Source organism: Taudactylus pleione, unplaced genomic scaffold (genome assembly GCF_031769625.1).
Source record: "Taudactylus pleione unplaced genomic scaffold, aTauple2 ptg000825l, whole genome shotgun sequence".
NCBI lineage: Eukaryota > Metazoa > Chordata > Amphibia > Anura > Myobatrachidae > Taudactylus > Taudactylus pleione.
The window spans coordinates 196,739-220,138 of NW_028285227.1; the positions used below are offsets into that span (position 1 = coordinate 196,739).

Here is a 23,400-nt window from a genome sequence, read left to right on the forward strand (position 1 = left end):
TTAGCATGCAGTAGGAAAAAGGACACAAAGGGCGGTTGGAGGCTGTTTGTGTCCAATTGAAATTGGCCTTTGAACTATCCTGTAACAGAAACACCTTTAAGAAGAACCAATGGAATCATGCCAAACTTGCCTATTGTATTGTCTATCCCTGAAAGAGTATATATGTGCGCCTTCTGACCCCAATCGAGAGTCTTATTGCTGTGCTGTTGACGGAGGTTTCTAATGCGGATGCCGGTATCTGGGCACAGAGCGCGTGCATATATAACAACTGTACTTTGGGTCTGTATGATTTAATTGCGCTAATTGTCTTTAGATCTCAGCGTGTAACCATCTGTTTTTATATTGAATAATAACTTTTTGTGCTTTGGAACCACATTCAAAGTCTGAAGGCATTTATTTACTGTGTGACTCATTACCTTCTAAAATTGTCGCAATTTAGCGTATAGGTAGGATTTAGAAGGTATAGGTAGGATTGCATTGAGGTTTAAATTAGGTATCCATACTATGGGCAAAATCTCCACTTCTAAATACCTGCACTTTAGTAATTATACCTCTGATTATTAGTTATACAAACTTGTTATTATATACCCATGGATGTAAGAAATGGACTCAGATACCAGCATTTTGCGCATGTTTTATAATAGAACTTCTATTGGACATCGCACAATAAAATGCGGTGCCACAATGCTAGTTGGTGCATTCGGTTTCCTGGGTACAGGATAGATCAGGTGCACTAATAATTATGCTTACACCTGAAGTGCGTGTAAGAAAGATACAATTCCTAGCTAATTCCTGGACAAAACAAAGCGTTTAAAGTTTAAACGCATTCATAACAGGTCTTCCGGCATCTCTGCATCATAGTGTTTGTGCGAGATAGATATATATGTATATAACTATACACACACACGTAAATATCACTACTTGCGTCGTAGTATAGTGCTGGGCAGTATTCCCAAACACAGGGAATGTCGTCCCCAATTTCTGGGAATATCGAAGGCAGTGTCTTATAGATGACTGATGCTGCAAACTGATGGTGACCTGCTCCTGTATATTTAGACCTGGCATCCAGTTCTGTGAGAACGACAGCTACATCCCCAAGTCCCAAGCCACTGGATAAATATATTAGAACAACCAAACAATAAATCAATTTACAGGACAAACTCTTAGGGAAAAAAAAAAAACCCATCTTAAATTTTACTTCATACAGAAATGTGCAGAACCATACAAAAAACAAACACGGAATGCATTACAGGGGACACAGCGACTGGACCAATCAGGAAGTCAGATTTGATCACATGATTATAATATGAGCAGACACAGAAAACAGGGAACCAGAATATTCTGACGATTCTTTTACATTTTTATGTACAAAATGTGTTTGCAACACAAAAAAATTTAAAAAGGGGAAAGATTTGAAATTTGAGGTATAAACATGAAAACATAAAACAAAAAAACAACAGGAGTAACCTATAATACATTCAAATTACCATTGCTGTAAAGCAATTATTACATATGCTGTATTGTGTCTCCATATTAAATACAATACGGAACACTGGGCAGCCGAGCTGTCTCAATAAACATTTACAGTATTAGGATGACGTACATACATTTTTGGTACAGGTAGCGGCAAAATGAACATACGGTTACTGAGCGGTGAATACACTTTCATTATATGCGATATCTTCATTACAGGGTTGTGTAGTTTGTGATCAATCTGTGCTGTAACTGAATAACACATTTATAACAACAATTCATAAAAAACGTACTGGAATGGCGAGAGTAAAAATATAAAATAATCTGAGATAAATCTTATTTGGCCCCTTAATTTACCACCTGAAGCAGCATCAAAAAGATTTCACAGCCGATTAAAACAAACTAACCCTTATGAAAAGTACCGTAGTAACTGACCGAATTACCGCAGAACGTCTTATTCATTTACCACACTAATGGGATGTTTTGTTTTTTTTACTTAATAAAGGTTTCTCCTGGCGCTTTTTCATAAGGGACAGGAAGGGGGAAGTAAGATGTCATGTTGTTAGACTGTCAGGGCCGCCATTTTAGACCACACATTTGCAATATAAAATAGGTGCATATTACACTGCACGTAACACAAATGTATTTAAGTCCAACAAAAGTGCAAGTAAACAAACTGCGGTGCCACCAATATATACATAAAGGTCAGTATTACGGAGGTGAAAACACACCTGAAATAACTGGGTTCACAGTAGGAGAACCCAGCGTTTGTCCGATTTTCTGCGCATTGCGTGGAAAGCGAAGGGTCGGCTGAACGGTGCCTCATATGCAGAATGTCACTTTGAATTTGTTCTCCTTAATATAACTCAATCCAGCGAAATACAAACAATTGGACAGGGGGAAAGATTTATCAAACCTTCCGAATAGGACCAGTGGAGGTGTTACCCATAGCAACCAATCAGATAGTAGCTACCATTTATCTAGTACAGACTATAAAATGATAGCTAGGAGCCTATTGGCTGCTATGGGAAACGCCTCCATGTGTCCCACTATGTGGTTTGATAAATCTCCTCCCCCAGAATGCGATCAGTAGTGTAACAGCGACTATTACTGACAGATTGTGGCTGAATCCAGCCTCAATTGTGCCCCGAAACACAGGCGCAATTTGAGTTCACGAAATGAGCAGCAATTGCGCATATATACGTAACGGACTAATGCAAGATATGCGCAGACCACCACGGGTTTACACCAGGCATACATCACATAGGATTACGCAATTTATTAGCCAATTCTTTTGTTTGATTAATATGCATTCGCTATTGGGCATCAACAGGACGTCAAATACTTCAGGACCATCTGTATCTCTGCCCCACATATTACACAGCGGTCGCCAACCGAGTCCACAATGTGACTCTATAAAACGCAATAAATAGATAACAATGAAACTCATGATTTCCTGGCTCACAGCGATAACCGTGCGCACGTGATCTAACTCATGATTTCCAGACTCACAGCGATCACCGTGCGCACGTGATCTGGATAAAGCATTACAATTACCTCCTGAACAAATTTCTAAAGCTGGCCACACACACAGCGATATTTTACCGGATTTCCAAGAATCGTGACGACAAATCGTGTAAAATATGGCCAAATCGTGAGTGTTCACTCACGATCACGATGCCAATGCGCGTCCCCGCTGGTCGTACATCGCATCTTCAGATCTGCCGTGCTGTAGTGCAGATTTGCCAATCTGGGACACAATGCACTGGAAGCACCATAGATCTTAAGCCAGATTGGACATTTTTTACTCCAAATCGTGAGTAGGATTGCCGGGGGGCTGCCAGGGAGAGAGCTCAGGGGAAAACGTGAGGAGGACTGCCGGGGGGCTGCCAGGGAGAGAGCTCAGGGGAAATCGTGAGGAGGACTGCCGGGGGGCTGCCGGGAGAGAGCTCAGGGGAAATCGTGAGGAGGACTGCCGGGGGGCTGCCGGGGGAGAGCTCAGGGGAAATCGTGAGTAGGATTGCCGGGGCTCTGCCGGGGGAAGGTTCAGGGGATATCGCACACATCGTGGGATCGTGTGCAGATCGCTATGTGTGTGGGCACCTTTCTCGATAAGCTGCCATTACACATCATCACATTTACAGACTAAAAACAGTCTAAATACAGGTCTAAAAACCGTCTCACTAGAAAATTAAATGCGCAGATTGACTCGGCAATGAGATTGTCCAAGACTGCGATAACTGCGGCTGCACTGGTTTACCCGTTATAGCCAATGCCGACAGACATGCCCAAAGCACTGATTGTCATTCCCTTGTCCGAGACGGCAGCTGCACGAGCCAAAACCCCTCCACCTACTCTACATAGGGCAGGAGCAAAGACTCTCAGGTGTAAGATTTCCCTTGGGGGAGCATTTACCCAGCAGGGCAGCCTGAATTGGCTCCAGTTGCTCTGGGAGAACAATCATTGCCTATAACGTTCATGGTTATAGATAGCCAAAACATTCAGGGTAACGTAGCCCCTACAAAAACAAATGTACAAAAAAAACATGGTAGCAAGTGACGTGTGAGATAAAACCATGGTGAACAGTGTCGGTAATCCCTGAAAGGGATAAGAGATTATATAGATTTATTCTATAGGTTAATTTACGTAACTGGTTTTTGGCTGAATTCTTCATAAATTCCACAATACACAAAATAATCAGAGCTACAGTGTAGACAGCGAAATGGCTCAGCAAGAGCCGAAATATGCACCAAACCATATTTACCACGAATCTGGGGTAATTCTGGTGCATACGGTATGATTGGTAGGAAATGCCGACACTGCGTAATCTCCTGCATAGATCATTTACAGTAGGTCATAGCGGACGCGCCAAAACCGGTGCCCAGGCGGATTATACTCAAACAATCCTAACGCGCACGTGTCTCCACTCAGATAAACAAAATATAGTTTCAGCTCAGAGAAGCCACCTGGTGATCTTACAGCAAATCCTGCACAGAGGAATCCCAGACTCCATAGACACCGCGTCACCAGGAGCAGCGCTCCAAGATAGCGCTAAATTCTCGCAAATGTACAAATATAAAAGAACAACAGTTTACAAAAATGGCTAAAAGTAGCGTCGAAGGCAAAGAATATTGCAGCAGATAAACAAAGTAAAGTTGCGAGTCATACAGTCCTTAAATAACGGTCCTGGGCAGCGTTAGTCCCGATTCTCCATCCATCTGCATTGGTCGGTGATTGTAAAGCTGTAAACTCCATAAGTCAGTTCAATAAATAGTACGAGGTCCAATAAATACAGTGCTAGATGAGGAAATCCTCACAGGACACTCCGCAACGCTGCGTCTCGGGAAGAAACATCCACCTGCGCCCCGGTAACTAGAGCTGCGTCGCCGACTGAATACTCGGTGCAGGTTCTACTGGGCTTTCTACAGGGACCTGTTAAATAGGTGACAAAGAAGAGTTAAATAGGAGTACAAGCAGGGTGCTACGCCTGTCAGATCACAGCTAGGAATTACATACAGTACAGCCGCCGAGATACAGACGGCCACATCCCGCTGAGAAAACCAGTCTACGTACCCAGCAGAAATCCCTGAGAATGGAACCAGATACACGTGATCTGATTGGTTGCGCCACTGGCCGCACACTACCAGAATCGATTCAATTGCAAGACGCGATGCTGGGATGTGCGTATATTTACTCATGTGTACTGTTCAGTTTACCACCCTGCATCTGTCACATCCTGTGCAGTTCCTCTCTCCTGCCTGGGGTGTCGCTCTCTGCTCTGGGGCTTCTAGCACATTCAGCTGATACAACAAACTGCTGAGATACAAACTAGAGAGTGTGCTAGAAGCACCAGAGCATAGAGCGACATCCCAGGCAGGATAGAGGAACTGCACGGGATGTGACAGGCTAGAATGAACACTACATATGGTAATCCCAGCTTTGCGGCAAAATCATTGATCTGTGCTCACAATTCTATGGGAGCGATCGGAAATCTGTGATGTAGGTGCGCCATGGAACTGTGTCCCGGAACCCAATTTGCACCTAGCTGAATAACTCCCCCTAGAGGGCAACAACTGGATTGTCACATGTTTATCCCCCCCCTCTTGGTTAGCCATTGACCAGCTTAGTCTACAGCTACTTGCCAGGATTGTATAGCACAGGTTTGGTCCCAGTGGGTAACAGAGCCATACTTACAGGCGTTACATCTGACTTTGTGATCCCAGCATTGACGTTGTGTCTTCTCAGGTCAGATTTGATGAAAGCTGTAAGACAGTAACGACACGGAGCTGAATATTGGGTAAGGCTGAAGAGTAAAGATGTGGGAAAAGCAGGAGCTGTAAACAAGCCAAGTGGTAATGCCCCCGGAGCTCTGCGTGACGGCTACAACGCATGAATGAGAAGCAGATCCTACAGGTGGTCATAGTGGGGGATGTGGTCATAATCCCGACCGCTGTGACCTTGAAGGTAAGTAGTTGGGTTAGCAGGAGAGTTAGGGTTAGGCACCAAGGGGGAGGGTTAGGTTTAGGCACTAAGGGGGAGGGGGGGTTAGGGAGAGGGGGTGGTTAGGATATCGACCGACAGGTGTTGGTATCCTAACCCCGTCGGGAATTCTGACTGCCGTATCAGGTGCCCTATACAGGCATACGCTATAATGCATCAGGGGATGTAGTTAATAGATGTACATCCATGCGGCACCCTGGCTCACGAAATCCCGGCGCCGGAATGACACTACCCAGCTAGAAGTCAGGCACCGGAATCCCGACAGCCAGGATGGGTTGTAGCGGGGTGGTTAGTGAGACACGGGCGTGTCGCAGTTGCACAGACACAGGCGGCCGTGTTCAGATGTAGTGTCATGTGCCCTCATAGGGATGGCGCAATCCCCGATGGTCCGTTTTAATATGCATAGCAAAGGATTTGCGCTGCAAACAGTGTGTGTCTCAGTAGGAAAACCACTGACAGCGTCATTAGCAAAAAGACATAACTCCAACTGCATTCTCCTCCGTCTCAGGCCCAGTGACACAGGCCATCATTAGGGGATTGTACTGTGTGATCACACCGGAGGCTTGTACTGTGACAAACACGTGCTCTGCAAACGAAGATTCTACATTCACACACTGACTGCACATCTCACTTACTGGTGCAGGTACTATAGTGACACAGTAACACAGCAGTAAGGCTGTATGGCTCCTGTACACTGACTGCACATCTCACTTACTGGTGCAGGTACTATAGTGACACAGTAACACAGCAGTAAGAGGCTGTATGGCTCCTGTACACTGACTGCACATCTCACTTACTGGTGCAGGTACTATAGTGACACAGTAACAGCAGTAAGAGGCTGTATGGCTCCTGTACACTGACTGCACATCTCACTTACTGGTGCAGGTACTATAGTGACACAGTAACACAGCAGTAAGAGGCTGTATGGCCCCTGTACACTGACTGCACATCTCACTTACTGGTGCAGGTACTATAGTGACACAGTAACACAGCAGTAAGAGGCTGTATGGCCCCTGTACACTGACTGCACATCTCACTTACTGGTGCAGGTACTATAGTGACACAGTAACAGCAGTAAGAGGCTGTATGGCTCCTGTACACTGACTGCACATCTCACTTACTGGTGCAGGTACTATAGTGACACAGTAACACAGCAGTAAGAGGCTGTATGGCCCCTGTACACTGACTGCACATCTCACTTACTGGTGCAGGTACTATAGTGACACAGTAACACAGCAGTAAGAGGCTGTATGGCCCCTGTACACTGACTGCACATCTCACTTACTGGTGCAGGTACTATAGTGACACAGTAACACAGCAGTAAGAGGCTGTATGGCTCCTGTACACTGACTGCACATCTCACTTACTGGTGCAGGCGCTATAGTGACACAGTAACACAGCAGTAAGAGGCTGTATGGCTCCTGTACACTGACTGCAAATCTCACTTACTGGTGCAGGTACTATAGTGACACAGTAACACAGCAGTAAGGCTGTATGGCCCCTGTACACTGACTGCACATCTCACTTACTGGTGCAGGTACTATAGTGACACAGTAACACAGCAGTAAGAGGCTGTATGGCTCCTGTACACTGACTGTACATCTCACTTACTGGTGCAGGTACTATAGTAACACAGCAGTAAGAGGCTGTATGGCTCCTGTACACTGACTGTACATCTCACTTACTGGTGCAGGTACTATAGTGACACAGTAACACAGCAGTAAGAGGCTGTATGGCCCCTGTACACTGACTGCAAATCTCACTTACTGGTGCAGATACTATAGTGACACAGTAACACAGCAGTAAGAGGCTGTATGGCCCCTGTACACTGACTGCACATCTCACTTACTGGTGCAGGTACTATAGTGACACAGTAACACAGCAGTAAGAGGCTGTATGGCTCCTGTACACTGACTGCACATCTCACTTACTGGTGCAGATACTATAGTGACACAGTAACACAGCAGTAAGAGGCTGTATGGCCCCTGTACACTGACTGCACATCTCACTTACTGGTGCAGATACTATAGTGACACAGTAACACAGCAGTAAGAGGCTGTATGACCCCTGTACACTGACTGTACATCTCACTTACTGGTGCAGGTGCTATAGTGACACAGTAACACAGCATTAAGAGGCTGTATGGCCCCTGTACACTGACTGCACATCTCACTTACTGGTGCAGGTACTATAGTGACACAGTAATACAGCAGTAAGAGGCTGTATGGCCCCTGTACACTGACTGCAAATCTCACTTACTGGTGCAGGTACTATAGTGACACAGTAATACAGCAGTAAGAGGCTGTATGGCTCCTGTACACTGACTGCACATCTCACTTACTGGTGCAGGCGCTATAGTGACACAGTAACACAGCAGTAAGAGGCTGTATGGCCCCTGTACACTGACTGATGTAGAAACTAATGATCAGTGTACAAGCTTCTAAAAAGAAGAATCAATAAATTGAAAACATACTTCGCAGGTTGGACTAAAGGGAGATGTGATTTTTTAAGATCTGGTGCACACGGACCATAAATTGTTTTCTCTGTAGACCAAAATATGTTCATTTATTACCATTTAATACACCGCTTATCTCCACTCTCTCCCTCGACCCCCTACTACAGATTTACAGACACCCCAATCGTCTCTAGAGCACTCTAGCACCAGATATTCATATTTATTATATTAATCTAAATAATATATTTTTTGCATGATCTTTTGCATACAGAAAAAATGGCTTAATCCCAAAAATGTCCTCCCCATTGTTATCCCAGTCACTGAACATGACATATTACCTGCCTGTATGTTACACAGTAACCTGTGTGGGTGGCTCCCTGGTTATACAGCAGGAGAGTATAGAGCCTTTCATGCTGCTGTTATGCAGACTGGTTATTCTATATTATCCGTCTGAGGGGAATAATGCAATGTCCATTATCATACAATAATCACAGCTAGCACTGTCCTAGAGCGTCACAAGCTCCTATGCCGATGGTTTGTACTGCTCAGTCCTTTCCCATCTATACCATTGGCGGATACTAGCTCCAACACATGACCTGCACTTACAGGCCTAACCCCAGACCCCCACCCCTTTCATTCTTCTCTTGGCAGACAGGAGTAACAACTAAACAAACACCTCTCTGATTGCGGAGTAACTACGTACACTTCCAGGCTAGAGCCCTACCCCGAACACGGCACATAACTATCCCACATCAACCACCTTCAGACTCCCCCTCTGATGAAGTCACAGAGTTGTACAAAAGCAGGTAATACCGTGCGAGCAAGGGGACGTGCGCAGGCCAACACAATACAGAGCTAGCAGGGGGACGTGCGCTGGCCGACACAATACAGAGCTAGCAGGGGGACGTGCGCAGGCCGACACAATACCGAGCTAGGAGGGGGACGTGCGCAGGCCGACACAATACTGAGCTAGCAGGGGGACGTGCGCAGGCCGACACAATACAGGAGCTAGCAGGGGGACGTGCGCAGGCCGACACAATACCGAGCTAGGAGGGGGACGTGCGCAGGCCGACACAATACAGGAGCTAGCAGGGGGACGTGCGCAGGCCGACAATACCGAGCTAGCAGGGGGACGTGCGCAGGCCGACAATACCGAGCTAGGAGGGGGACGTGCGCAGGCCGACACAATACCGAGCTAGGAGGGGGGCGTGCGCAGGCCGACACAATACTGAGCTAGCAGGGGGACGTGCGCAGGCCGACACAATACCGGAGCTAGCAGGGGGACGTGCGCAGGCCGACACAATACCGGAGCTAGCAGGGGGACGTGCGCAGGCCGACACAATACCGAGCTAGGAGGGGGACGTGCGCAGGCCGACACAATACAGAGCTAGCAGGGGGACGTGCGCAGGCCGACACAATACAGAGCTAGCAGGGGGACGTGCGCTGGCCGACACAATACAGAGCTAGCAGGGGGACGTGCGCAGGCCGACACAATACAGGAGCTAGCAGGGGGACGTGCGCAGGCCGACACAATACCGAGCTAGCAGGGGGACGTGCGCAGGCCGACACAATACCGAGCTAGCAGGGGGACGTGCGCAGGCCGACACAATACCGAGCTAGCAGGGGGACGTGTGCAGGCCGACACAATACCGAGCTAGCAGGGGGACGTGCGCAGGCCGACAATACAGAGCTAGCAGAGGGACGTGCGCAGGCTGACAATACAGAGCTAGCAGAGGGACGTGCGCTGGCCGACACAATACAGAGCTAGCAGAGGGACGTGCGCTGGCCGACACAATACAGAGCTAGCAGGGGGACGTGCGCTGGCCGACACAATACAGAGCTAGCAGGGGGACGTGCGCTGGCCGACACAATACAGAGCTAGCAGGGGGACGTGCGCTGGCCGACACAATACAGAGCTAGCAGGGGGACGTGCGCTGGCCGACACAATACAGAGCTAGCAGGGGGACGTGCGCTGGCCGACACAATACAGAGCTAGCAGGGGGACGTGCGCTGGTCGACACAATACAGAGCTAGCAGGGGGACGTGCGCAGGCTGACAATACCGAGCTAGCAGGGGGACGTGCGCAGGCTGACAATACAGAGCTAGCAGAGGGACGTGCGCAGGCTGACAATACAGAGCTAGCAGAGGGACGTGCGCTGGCCGACACAATACAGAGCTAGCAGAGGGACGTGCGCTGGCCGACACAATACAGAGCTAGCAGGGGGACGTGCGCTGACCGACACAATACAGAGCTAGCAGGGGGACGTGCGCTGGCCGACACAATACAGAGCTAGCAGGGGGACGTGCGCTGGCCGACACAATACAGAGCTAGCAGGGGGACGTGCGCTGGCCGACACAATACAGAGCTAGCAGGGGGACGTGCGCAGGCTGACAATACAGAGCTAGCAGGGGGACGTGCGCAGGCCGACATACAAAAAATACCAATACTATAAAAGTTACAATACAATATTATAAGGCACAAAGTGTGAAAACATATCGGCACTAGCATGCATGGTATACTGGGAGTTATAGATCAAATGGCAGAAAACAAGGCTTTTACTACTTGTGATTCATACAACTTTACGGAAAGGACAAGATTAAAAAAATAATAATTTAGAGCAAAGGGAAAAATAAACAGTCAGTGAGACACATAAAACAGCTACAATTACTACACTGCTGGGTGGGGTGTGACCTGCGCTCGGACTTGGCGACTGCCGTTATGTTGGAGAGATTGTCGCGCTTTGTGTAACTAGATAAAGAACTGACGTTTCCCTTTGTCACTTTAGTCACTATATTATATAACAGCCAATAACTCTGCTCCATCATCATCATGGAATAATACCAGGATTATGGCACCTGCTAAGAGTCGCCTCCTATTAAGACTATTAATCAAAATAAGACAACTGTACCGTACTTACTGTATCTTACACGTTATCACCTCTAACAGACCCGGCCGAGGAAGCACACGTCTAAGATGAGCCCCTCCGTAACAGGCCACATTTTTATGTCCCCAAATTAACGAAATGAGGCTTTTTGCCTTTATTATCAGCTGATTAGTGACGTTTTGGGACAGGTAAAAAAAAAAAATGTAAATTGACATACCGGGGGAAATACACGGTCAGTGTATATTATTAATAATGTTATATCCACTGACTTACAGGTCACTGTTCCCAGCTGTCCCCGACACCACGTCACAGCCACAAATAAATGTCCACATCCACTTCTACCATATTCACTATACAACGTCAGTTCGGCTCCTCTCAATTCATTCCTGCCACGTGACACACAAAGGTGGGCCTAAGATCACGTGGTACACATCACTTAGGCAATCCATGGCTCTGCAGTAGCACAAGAAGTTCCAGCAAGCCCACTTGGTGTCACGGCATGCTGAGATTTAGTCCAAGAATTGCCGGAGAACCTCAAACTCTTCTTAATGATCTACAAATGAATTTAAGGCACCACTTTTGGAACGCTCCCTGCCCCCCCCAATGTCCTTAGTGTAACACGTACAGCGAATAGTAAAACACCAGCCACGTGAATATAGGTGCCAGCTGACGGTAATGAAAGACAAATCAGTCCATCTTTATATGAAGGAGAGCGTGCACAAAGGTGACCGACCATTCTAAGACCCCCACTTTTCAGAGGTCTCATCATACATACACCAGCGACAGAACCCAGTCCGAGCATGGCGTATAACGGGGAGGGAGCGCAGTGCAATGTACAGACAGCCGCAGACTCACACTCACCTGTCAAGATGATTCCCACGAACATCCAGGCACAAAGGAAAAGGTTCCCAGCCCGGGGGTTGTAGTCCTCCATCAGCTTCCCCTGTGCCAAGGTGAACAAGATCCCAAATATCTGCAAGGAAAGACGGGAAGACGGGATCAGGACAATGGCACCAGTGACTGCCCCCATACCGCTGCCTGACGGACTCTATCAGTAGGGAGCAGAAACCAGACTCGCACCTTCCAACAACATCACTTCCCAGGGAGATTTATTTTTATGCCCTCGGATCAGACAATAGACCTATAGAGATACCAATGCATCCATGGTACAGTCAGACCACCTTACCCAATGCCATATCCAAGGGCATTAAAGAACAAAAACTACATGGACAGTGATAACGACTGAAGGTGGAGTTCGCTTTTCAGTTCAGTCAGCGCGGTCATCGCTAGTGTGGGCTATAGAAGGCTTATACCTTATGCTGGCCACAAATGAGCCATGGAAGGTAGGCAATGACTAGTTGCAGACCCAGATTTCTTGCTGGAGCTATGGGCACTAGGAACCGACCTCCGGGAAAGTTTATACAACTAGTAAAGTCAAAGTTCCTCCAGAGGACAAACTTTGGGGAGCAGGTGGAAAGGGGCGGCCCGTGTTACCATAGGGGAACGTTCAGATGACCAGACTACTCATTTATCAATGAGTTGTTTTTTTTTCCAAAATAGACAAATATACAGATGATTCAAATCAACACTAAGTCGCGAAGAAAGCAAATTGGTGGACATAAATTAACAAACAGATTTCAATTTGATATAATCAGCATATCAGAACATATTCAATACAATACATATATAGCAGTATATTGAAAATAAAATTGTTTTAAATACTGTAAATAATATAAGTGAAGGGTGCGCTGTGTGGGACAACACAACGGAATCACTGGAGGATCACTTTCAAGCAAACGTAAAAGGTACCATGAGGAGGAAGAAAAACATTCAATGAGAAGTCGTTGAGTGATTACTGGGAGTGTAGAGATATAGCTCTCCCATATTCCCAAAAAATTTTCCACCCTAGATTCTTTGTTCAAACAAGCCTCCACCCAATCCATTCGGAATATATAATATAACTTCTCTTTAAATAGTGAAAAGGGGGGTGTACCTGGCTGATTCCACACCTGTAAAATGGTTCTCTTAGCTGCCGCGCTAACCGCCAGCAGTAGTCTACGACAACCTTTTGTTATATGTTGATCTTGGGGGAAAAATACCCAATACCGCCCCCATAAGGGGTCAAATGGCACAAAATTAACTAAATGATCCATAGTATATTTGCGAACTCTCAACCAAAATATTCTAATCAAAGGGCAAGACCACAGACAATGAAAAATATCCGCGTTGTCCTCTCCACAACGTCGACATGTATGGGAAGTCGAAGATCCCATCAGGAAACTACGATGTGGGCTAATATACGTTCTGTGGTAGACATTCAAAAATAATTCTTGATAAGAGCTAGCAGAGATAATTCCACACGAGTCATACATTTTTTAGTAAAATATCAGGTGTGAGTTGGGGAAAGTGGCGTAACCACAAGGGCAAACCAGTTTGAAGAGTGTTATAATCCAGGCTCTCTCTCAAAAATAGGTAATGGTGAGATATCGCTTTACATGAAGGTGGAGGGGCTGACAGTATGGCGTCCAAGTTATTGACCCAATCTTTTTCTGAAAAGTATTTAATGACTTGCTTTATATAGTGTTGTGTTTGGTAATAAGCAAAGGGAAAACCAGATAAAAAGTCAAATTTCTCTATCGCCCTATGGAACGTGAGAGGACCTCTAAGATCAAAATCTACCAGACAGCGCACAGACCCAATACCCCCGGCAGCCCACATTGAAAAGGGAAATGTAGCGCTAACATGCTGAAATTCTGGGTTTCGATGTAGAGAGACAGAGTTTTATGGGCATTTAATCCCTGCTTATGCCTTAATATATGCCACATCCTACGTGTGGTCCATAAAAGAGGGTTAGATTTTTGATCTAAGGTAACCTCACAGTCATGAAGATGTAAAAATGAGACCAGATTGTACTCTGTTAAGAAATGATCCTCTAGGGTTAAATCAGTATATATAGATGTGCCATTCAACCAATCTCGTAGATGGCGCAATAAAACAGAGTGGTTATAATGAACGATATTTGGGAAATGAATTCCCCCGTTAGATTTACATTGTTGGAGCCGAACCAGATCAATTCTACTTCGGTTATTATTCCAAATAAACTTAACAAAAGATGTGTTCAGTTTTTTTTAACGTCCTCTTGGGACAGTAGTAGCGGTAATGATTGAAACAAGTATAACAAACGAGGAATCGCTACCAGTTTGAGCAAGCTAGCCCGTCCCAGGTAAGAGAGCCGAAGATGCCCCCCAACCATTTAGAACCCCAAGCAGAGTTTTAATGGCCCTTGATATATTAGTATAATATAAAGATGAGGGGTTTTTAGTTATCTGAACTCCCAGATATGTAAAACACCCCCTCGCCCAGGTAAAAGGTACAGTAGCATGCCATCGTGGGCGGATAAACCCCGGCCGTAAATATAGAGCTATTGATTTTTCCGAGTTTACCCGGAGTCCAGAAATATCCCCGAATTCTCGAAGTAAAGACAATAGATAAGTTATAGAATCTTTGGGTTGACGTCGTCACCTTGAGTTCATTAGTACCAATCTTAATGCCCTTAATAGAAGAATCCTGCTGAATCAGACGAAGTAGGGAGTCTAATGATAAATTAAAAAGAAGAGGGGACATTGGGCACCCCTGTCTAGTGCCTCTATGTAATCTCATCACACCTCCCAGTAAGCCATTGATTAAAAAATTAGTCTGTGGGGAATTATCAATGAGTTTTATCATTCACAACATGCTGGGGAAGGGACTGTCACTCGCAGGAGGGGGCACGTGCTGAGGTCGCCTGGGGGCATTTAATTGCATGAAGCTTACCCAGAGCTGTATATTATGAAACATCCATAAACAATAATTGTGTTTCTTTCAAATATATGTGTATGGTGCCGCCAGACGTTCTCCAATGTGCAGAGCAGGAACATTTTAAGATGTAAGGTAAAGAGGGGGAGGGTAGGAGAGATCTAAGCAGTAACCACCATGCTAGAACGGCGTCATCACCGAGCGTTATGCCACTGTCTGGCGCACCACTTTATGCAGCACACGTTTGTGACATGGGGGTCTATGTACTAAGCCTTAGAGAGAGATAAAATTGCCAACCAACCAATCAGCTCCTGTAATTTTTCAAACACAGCCTGCAAAGTGGCAGTTCAGGTATGAAAGTACCCCCACCAGGAACACACGCGTGTGACGTCTTACAGGCACTTTCCAGATTAGCGGGACCTTTGGAAAGAAGAACAAGAATGTAATGATAGATCCGTCATCTTTGAGTAGTGCGCTATCAGCAGAATCTCAGACAGCCGGATGGAAGAGAAACAGATCAGAGATCACAGATACTAGAGAGACGAGGATGAAGAGCATACGGCCTTCTCAGCAAGACGGATGACAGGAGAGGGACTGGTGTAGCAGAGCCAGTCACCACCATCTGCTTTGGCGCGGCACTGCGCACCCCGATGTGATGATGTGACTCTATAGAAGGTAACGATCTGTAAGGAGCTTGTTCAGAGGTAGAAAGAAATCCAGCAAAGAGGAGCAAATCAGCGCCTGGGTATCCTGCGCTACGGATGCGCAATGACGGGGAGGATTAGTAAGTGTGTCTGCCCGCACAGAATATACCAGCTGTATGTACGGCCCCTTCAGCTGCTACATTGGGATGTATGGAATAAAAATACAGTGCATCCGGAAAGTATTCACAGCGCTTCACTTTTTCCACATTTTGTTATGTTACAGCCTTATTCCAAAATGGAATAAATTAAATATTGTCCTCAAAATTCTACACACAATACCCCATAATGACGTGTAAAAAGTTTTGAGATTTTTGCTAATTTAATAAAAAAAAACACTAAAGCTGCATACACACAGCTCGATTTGTTAAATCAACGATTTTAGGGAACGATTTTCGTTCATTTTTTCAAGGGAAAAATGAACTAAAATCATTCATTTAAGAAATGTAATGAAAGATTTTTTACAAACTACAAACAAATTTTCATACTTACCATAATGAAAAATCGTTCAGCTGGACAGTCAGAATGGACGATGAACAATTAACTACAAACATGAACGCGCATGAACGATTACCGTTCATCGTTTTACCTCTGAAACTGAACAATTTTAATAAACTATTGAACGATAACGAATTAATTATAGTTAAATAGTTTGAAAAATCGTTGTGTGTACGCACTTTCAGAAATCACATGTACATAAGTATTCACAGCCTTTGCCATGAAGCTCAAACTTGAGCTCAGGTGCATCCTGTTTCCACTGATTATCCTTGAGATGTTCCTACAGCTTAGTTGGAGTCCACCCGTGGTAAATTCAGTTGATTAGACATGAGTTTGAAAAGGCATACACTTGTCTATATAAAGTCCCACACTTGACAGTGCATGTCAGAGCACAAACCAAGCATGAAGTCCAAGGAATTGTCTGTAGACCTCAGAGATTGTCTCGAGGCACAAATCTGAGGTAGGGTACAGAAAAATATCTGCTGCTTTGAAGGTCCCAATGAGCACAGTGACCTCCATCATCTGTAAATGGAAGAAGTTCGGAACCACCAGGAATCTTCCTAGAGTTGGCCGGCCATCTAAACTGAGCGATCAGGGGAGAAGGACCTTAGTCATGGAGGTGACCAAGACCCCGATGGTCACTCTGTCAGAGCTACAGAATTCCTCTGTGGAGAGAGGAGAACCTTCCAGAAGGACAACCATCTCTGCAGCAATCCACCAATCAGGCCTGTATGGTAGAGTGGCCAGACGAAAGCCACTCCTTAGTAAAAAGCACATGGCAGCCCGCCTGGAGTTTGCCAAAATGCACCTGAAGGACTCTCAGACCATGAGAGACAAAGATTGAACTCTTTGGCGTGAATGCCAGGCGTAATGTTTGGGGGAAACCAGGCACCGCTCATCACCAGGCCAATACCATCCCTACAGTGAAGCATGGTGGTGGCAGCATCATGCTGTGGGGATGTTTTTCAGTGGCAGGAACTGGGAGATTAGTCAGGATAGAGGGAAAGATGAATGCAGCAATGTACAGAGACATCCTGGATGAAAACCTGCTCCAGAGCGCTCTTGACCTCAGACTGGGGCGACTGTTCATCTTTCAGCAGGACAACTGACCCTAAGCACACAGCCAATATATCAAAGGAGTGGCTTCAGGACAACTCTGTGAATGTCCTTGAGTGGCCCAGCCAGAGCCCAGACTTGAATCCAATTGAACATCTCTGGAGAGATCTGAAAATGGCTGTGCCCCGACACTTCCCATCCAACCTGCTGGAGCTTGAGAGGTGCTGCAAAGAGGAATGTGGGCGAAACTGCCCAAAGATAGATGTGCCAAGCTTGTGGCATCATATTCAAAAAGACTTGAGGCTGTAATTGCTGCCAAAGGTGCATCAACAAAGTATTCAGCAAAGGCTGTGCATACTTATGTACATGTGATTTCTTAGTGGTTTTTTTTTTTTTTAATTAAATTTGCAAAACTCTCAAAAAAAAAAAAAAAAAAAAAACCACAAAGTTTTTACACGTTGTCATTATGGGGTATAATGTGCAGAATTTTGAGGACAAAAGTAAATTTATTCCATTTTGGAATAAGGCTGTAACATAACAAAATGTGGAAAAAGTAAAGCATTGTGAATACTTTCCGGATGCACTGTATATAGAATTATTATACCTGTGCTGAGGCGTTCAGGAGCCCCGAGGATGTTCCTTCAGATTCCGGGTACGTGATTTCCACAGCAAATTCAAATCCCAGAGGAAGATACCCGGTCATGAAGAACCTGAGGGGACGAGAGATGCGTCAGTGCCATTATATATAGATTGCAAGCTCCTGTGTCCAGGGCCCTCTCACCCTATTGCACAGTTTGCCTCTATATCCCTATCACTGTATGTTCTATGGTACTTTCACTTTCTGCTGGGGAATATTGGTGCCACAAAAATCTGTTCCCTTCACCAGGTAAAACAAACCACGGATCAGATTCATTTTGATTAGTTTGCATTGCGACAGCCATTACTTGTCGGTAGGTACCGTACTGCGGTGTAATATTAAAGCTTATAAAAAGGAAAGTTAATTTTAATTAATAAAAAGAAAAATATATACAAACTATAAATGGCTGGTAATAGGTACAAGAATACCCTCTGGTGTCATTCTCATTTACAATGCAGCAGCCGGACCGTCGCAGGACTCGGCCTTCACGGCGGATGACGCTTGGACTACTGCAGGCAATCAGTGTCTCACCCCAGAACGCCTCCTGTTACAAATACAATGATGAGGTTCCCCAGATCCAGGGTGAAGGTGAAGACCAGCATCCCCACGAATGATAAGATGTACACGATCAGGGTGGTCTGTCTGCGGGAGATGAAGCCACAGAATTAACGCTGCGCACTTATGTGGAAAAAAAGAAAAATTAGCGGAGAAAACGCCTCAGAGGTCAGGGACCGAGGACCCTTCGTTACTGTATATTATAGGTCATAAAACCGGTCAGAGGATTAGGGTCTACCTACTTGTAAGTCTTCGTATAATCCAGCCACACGCCGCAAATAACAGAACCGACCATTCCCGCTATTACCAGGGTCAGGCCAATCCTGCCTGCGTTCACCTCTTCGCCCTGCCAAAAAAAATGACAAAGACGGCTTAGTGTGTATGGGGCACAGGGCCGGATTCAGTACAGATCGCAATTGTAGCTGCGATTTCATACGGAAAGCAGCGTAGAAAATATTCCGATGCTTTCCAAAGCTCAGCTGGCATATAGACGCCCACTACGGCTTTCTCACATACGTCCAATGTCGCTCTTCTGCAGTAAACATCGGTACCATCGATGCACATCGCACACTCACGCAGAGAGCTCTCATGCTGCGCAGACAATCGCAGTGGCTTATTTATGCACCCCCAGGAAGCGGCGTTCTTCTGACCACCCCAATGTTACCACCCCAAACACTATCAGCCTGTCACTCGCTTTGCGATGGACTTCTCCGTGCATCTGTAGTCAGTGTGATCGCTGCGCACCCGCAGTGCGACTTGGACACATGCGCAATGGCAAACAATCGATCAATCTGTGTCCGTAGTTGTGCTTGCGATCGGTACTGAACCAGGCCCACAGACCAGCGAGACCTGACCATTTGGATACAGTCATACTGGTGGTGTTGCGGATAATACTTGCATCAACAAAATACAATGAATAAACATTTGATTCAACAGTAAAAAATGTCTGGACACACTGACAGAGGCGGGAATTAATACCTATATAGGCAGCTGCCTTTTCCTGTCCTTCGTTATTTCATAATTTCTATACCAATGTTTTTTTTAATGGTCTCATTCTCTATGAGCAGTGACACTGACAGATGTATTCCTGTGCAGGAAGGGTGCGGTGTCTCTATTATACATCCCTCTGGAATGGACAGGTACAGAAGTCTAATGTTTCACATGCTTAAGGTGACTTGCAGCCTCCTCGGTAACAAACACCAAGTAAAGATTTGTGCATTTAAACACAGAGGGCCTTCCCTGGTGTACATCCGCTGTAGTATAATCTCCTGGTGTACATCCGCTGTATTATAATCTCCTGGTGTACATCCGCTGTATTATAATCTCCTGGTGTACATCCGCTGTATTATAATCTCCTGGTGTACATCCGCTGTAGAATCTCCTGGTGTACATCCGCAGTATTATAATCTCCTGGTGTACATCCGCTGTATTATAATCTCCTGGTGTACATCTGCTGTATTATAATCTCCTGGTGTACATCCGCTGTATTATAATCTCCTGGTGTACATCCGCTGTATAACCTCCTGGTGTATCTTTAAGCGCACCAACGAAAACTTACACCAGTCCTATGACAGGCGCAGGTTTCCGTCTGAGTGTGGCGTCCTGTGAGAGGTTAACCATCTGTGTACGCGGGCTGGATATGAAATCCTGGATGTCGGGATGTCGCTGGTCAGAATACAGACAGCTGCATCCCGACAGCCAGAATCCCGACACCCATAGGAAGTAACGTTGAGTATTTTTCTAACCCCTACCCTAACCCACCCTCCTTGGTGCCTAAACCTAACACTCCCTACACTAGCCCTCCCCTAGTGCCTAACCCCGCTACCTAACCCTAACCTCCCCCAACACCCTGATACTTACCTTCAGGATCCCGACCTGTTGGGATTCTGGTGCCGGGATCCCGACCCGTGGGGATTTCACCGCTTTCACCGATTAGCCCGCGACACTCGCATAACACGCCCATCTCCATGTGTGCACTACACTGCCCAGGAACACCCAGTACACTTCTGAGACCGCGCAACTCAAACGCAATTCTGATGAGCAGTACGACAGCGGCAGCGTGTGTGACTGGGAATCAGGCGCAGACGCCAGATACGTGATGTCACTACATTGAGGAATTACCGGGCTCTATTATTAGAGTTTTATCATCTATTACAGCAGCGGCTAATTGCGTTGCGTTCCCTGGTCACAGGTGGGGAAATAAATACTAGAGTAGAACATTAATGAAATCTGCGGTGGAAGTCAGGGCAAGTCCGAATGTTACACTTTACTGTACGTTCCTGTGTGACATTTGTGTTTAGTCCTATCTGGTTCATCATATATTTTATCTTCTGTATTCACTAACACTCCCCGATACCAGATGCAGATCAGGCCCCCTGGTCATGTTCAGGACAATCAGGAGATGGATTTAAAAATATATTTCTAAATTCAACTAAACAAACCATTAATATATAAAAAAAAAAAAAAAAAAATCACGTCTGTAGGTTTTAATATTTATATTGTGTTTTCTGTGACACTAGGACAGGAAACCACATCATCAATTCCTTTAATGAGTTACAGGTACAAGAGTGTACACAAGGCCTGTAATCTACCAGAGCAGGTCACTTAGACATTAATGTTCCATCATGGGCGAGCCGCTGTCACAGCGCGTGGTTTGAAGCTGATGGCAATCAATAAGTCATGTCAGGAATGTACTTAGACCAAGTGTATTATCCTATACAGACATTAGCCCTCGCAGACACACGTCACGCTGTTATATGCATAGTGTATTATCCTATACAGACATTAGCCCTCGCAGACACACGTCACGCTGTTATATGCATAGTGTATTATCCTATACAGACATTAGCCCTCGCAGACACACGTCACGCTGTTATATGCATAGTGTATTATCCTATACAGACATTAGCCCTCGCAGACACACGTCACGCTGTTATATGCATAGTGTATTATCCTATACAGACATTAGCCCTCGCAGACACACGTCACGCTGTTATATGCATAGTGTATTATCCTATACAGACATTAGCCCTCGCAGACACACGTCACGCTGTTATATGCATAGTGTATTATCCTATACAGACATTAGCCCTCGCAGACACACGTCACGCTGTTATATGCATAGTGTATTATCCTATACAGACATTAGCCCTCGCAGATACACGTCACGCTGTTATATGTATAGTGTATTATCCTATACAGACATTAGCCCTCGCAGACACACGTCACGCTGTTATACGCAGTGTATTATCCTATACAGACATTAGCCCTCGCAGACACACGTCACGCTGTTATATGCATAGTGTATTATCCTATACAGACATTAGCCCTCGCAGAGACACGTCACGCTGTTATATGTATAGTGTATTATCCTATACAGACATTAGCCCTCGCAGACACACGTCACGCTGTTATATGTATAGTGTATTATCCTATACAGACATTAGCCCTCGCAGACACACGTCATGCTGTTATATGCATAGTGTATTATCCTATACAGACATTAGCCCTCGCAGACACACGTCACGCTGTTATATGCATAGTGTATTATCCTATACAGACATTAGCCCTCGCAGACACACGTCACGCTGTTATATGTATAGTGTATTATCCTATACAGACATTAGCCCTCGCAGACACACGTCATGCTGTTATATGCATAGTGTATTATCCTATACAGACATTAGCCCTCGCAGACACACGTCACGCTGTTATATGCATAGTGTATTATCCTATACAGACATTAGCCCTCGCAGACACACGTCACGCTGTTATATGCATAGTGTATTATCCTATACAGACATTAGCCCTCGCAGACACACGTCATGCTGTTAAATGCATCTTGCAACTTTTTTGTGGCACAACTATAAAAGGAATCGGATGCGTGCGTGCGTGCGTGCGTGCGGTCATTTTGTCGGCTATAATTGGATCTGTACTTTATATAATTTCACTAGAAGCAGATGCCCCTGTGGTGATATGTGGCCTGAGCACATACTATTACCCAATGCCACTTTATTCTCTCCCCACATCTATTCGCACAAGCAGCGGTTTATGCAAGTCACTAACTAACCCCATTAATGCCACAGTTTATGGTTATTGGAGATACATATATATATATATATATATATATATATATATATATATATATATGTATGTATGTGTGGTTTCATTTTACTACAGTATCTATTCATGCAGGATTACCCTTACTAAAGGTGTATTGTGTGCCTGTGGGCACTGAACCCGAGGCCGCGGGCACAGCTAGAACTCTCAAAAGCCTGTTACTATCTATCTATGTTATATAGACCTGGGCGCAGCATGTATCGCCCTCCAGCTACGCTGGCACATGGGCTGGGTTGGTGGAGGACCGATACACACATTACATAGCGTCCCCTTTTTATTACACAAGTTTAAGGGGCCTATGTATCAAGCCGTTTGATATGGAATCAGTATGAATGGTATGGTTCAAATCCCGACACCGGAAGACCGACAGGCGACCTAGTACAACTAACCCTGCCGCCCCTCCCCCCCCCCCCCTAACCCTCCATTAGGGGTGCCTAACCTCCCCTCCTAGTGCCTAACCTCCCCTAAGTGCATAAACCTAACCCCCCCCCATCCCCGCAGCCTAAACTTAAGTCTCCCGGGGGGCACCTAACCCTAACCTCCCCCCCCCCACCTTCCCCTAAGCCCAGGAGTAGGGTACCTTTTTTCTGCCGAGGGCCATTTTGATATATATAACAGTATTCACGGGCCCGGTGCAGGCCACGGACCCTCCGTGTGATGTCACAAGGGGGTGGGGGCCACAATTGACAGTGATTACAGCAATGCCCGGAACATCCTGAGGATTCT

General features: G+C 45.8%; 1 protein-coding gene across 1 annotated transcript in view; it reads right to left on the reverse strand.

Moving 5' to 3' along the window:
* Positions 1-1,187: 1,187 nt before the first annotated feature.
* The window catches only part of FLVCR1 (FLVCR choline and heme transporter 1), a 35,868-nt gene continuing 13,655 nt past the window's right edge, over positions 1,188-23,400 (reverse strand). The window contains exons 5-10 of the mRNA XM_088458322.1: positions 18,798-18,901; positions 18,532-18,642; positions 17,968-18,073; positions 12,175-12,286; positions 5,668-5,735; positions 1,188-4,905 (exon numbers count right to left, since the gene is read on the reverse strand). Of these exons, the coding sequence (XP_088314448.1) occupies positions 4,846-4,905; positions 5,668-5,735; positions 12,175-12,286; positions 17,968-18,073; positions 18,532-18,642; positions 18,798-18,901 (561 nt within the window). The 3' untranslated portion in view covers positions 1,188-4,845. The remainder of the gene's footprint in view (positions 4,906-5,667; positions 5,736-12,174; positions 12,287-17,967; positions 18,074-18,531; positions 18,643-18,797; positions 18,902-23,400) is intronic.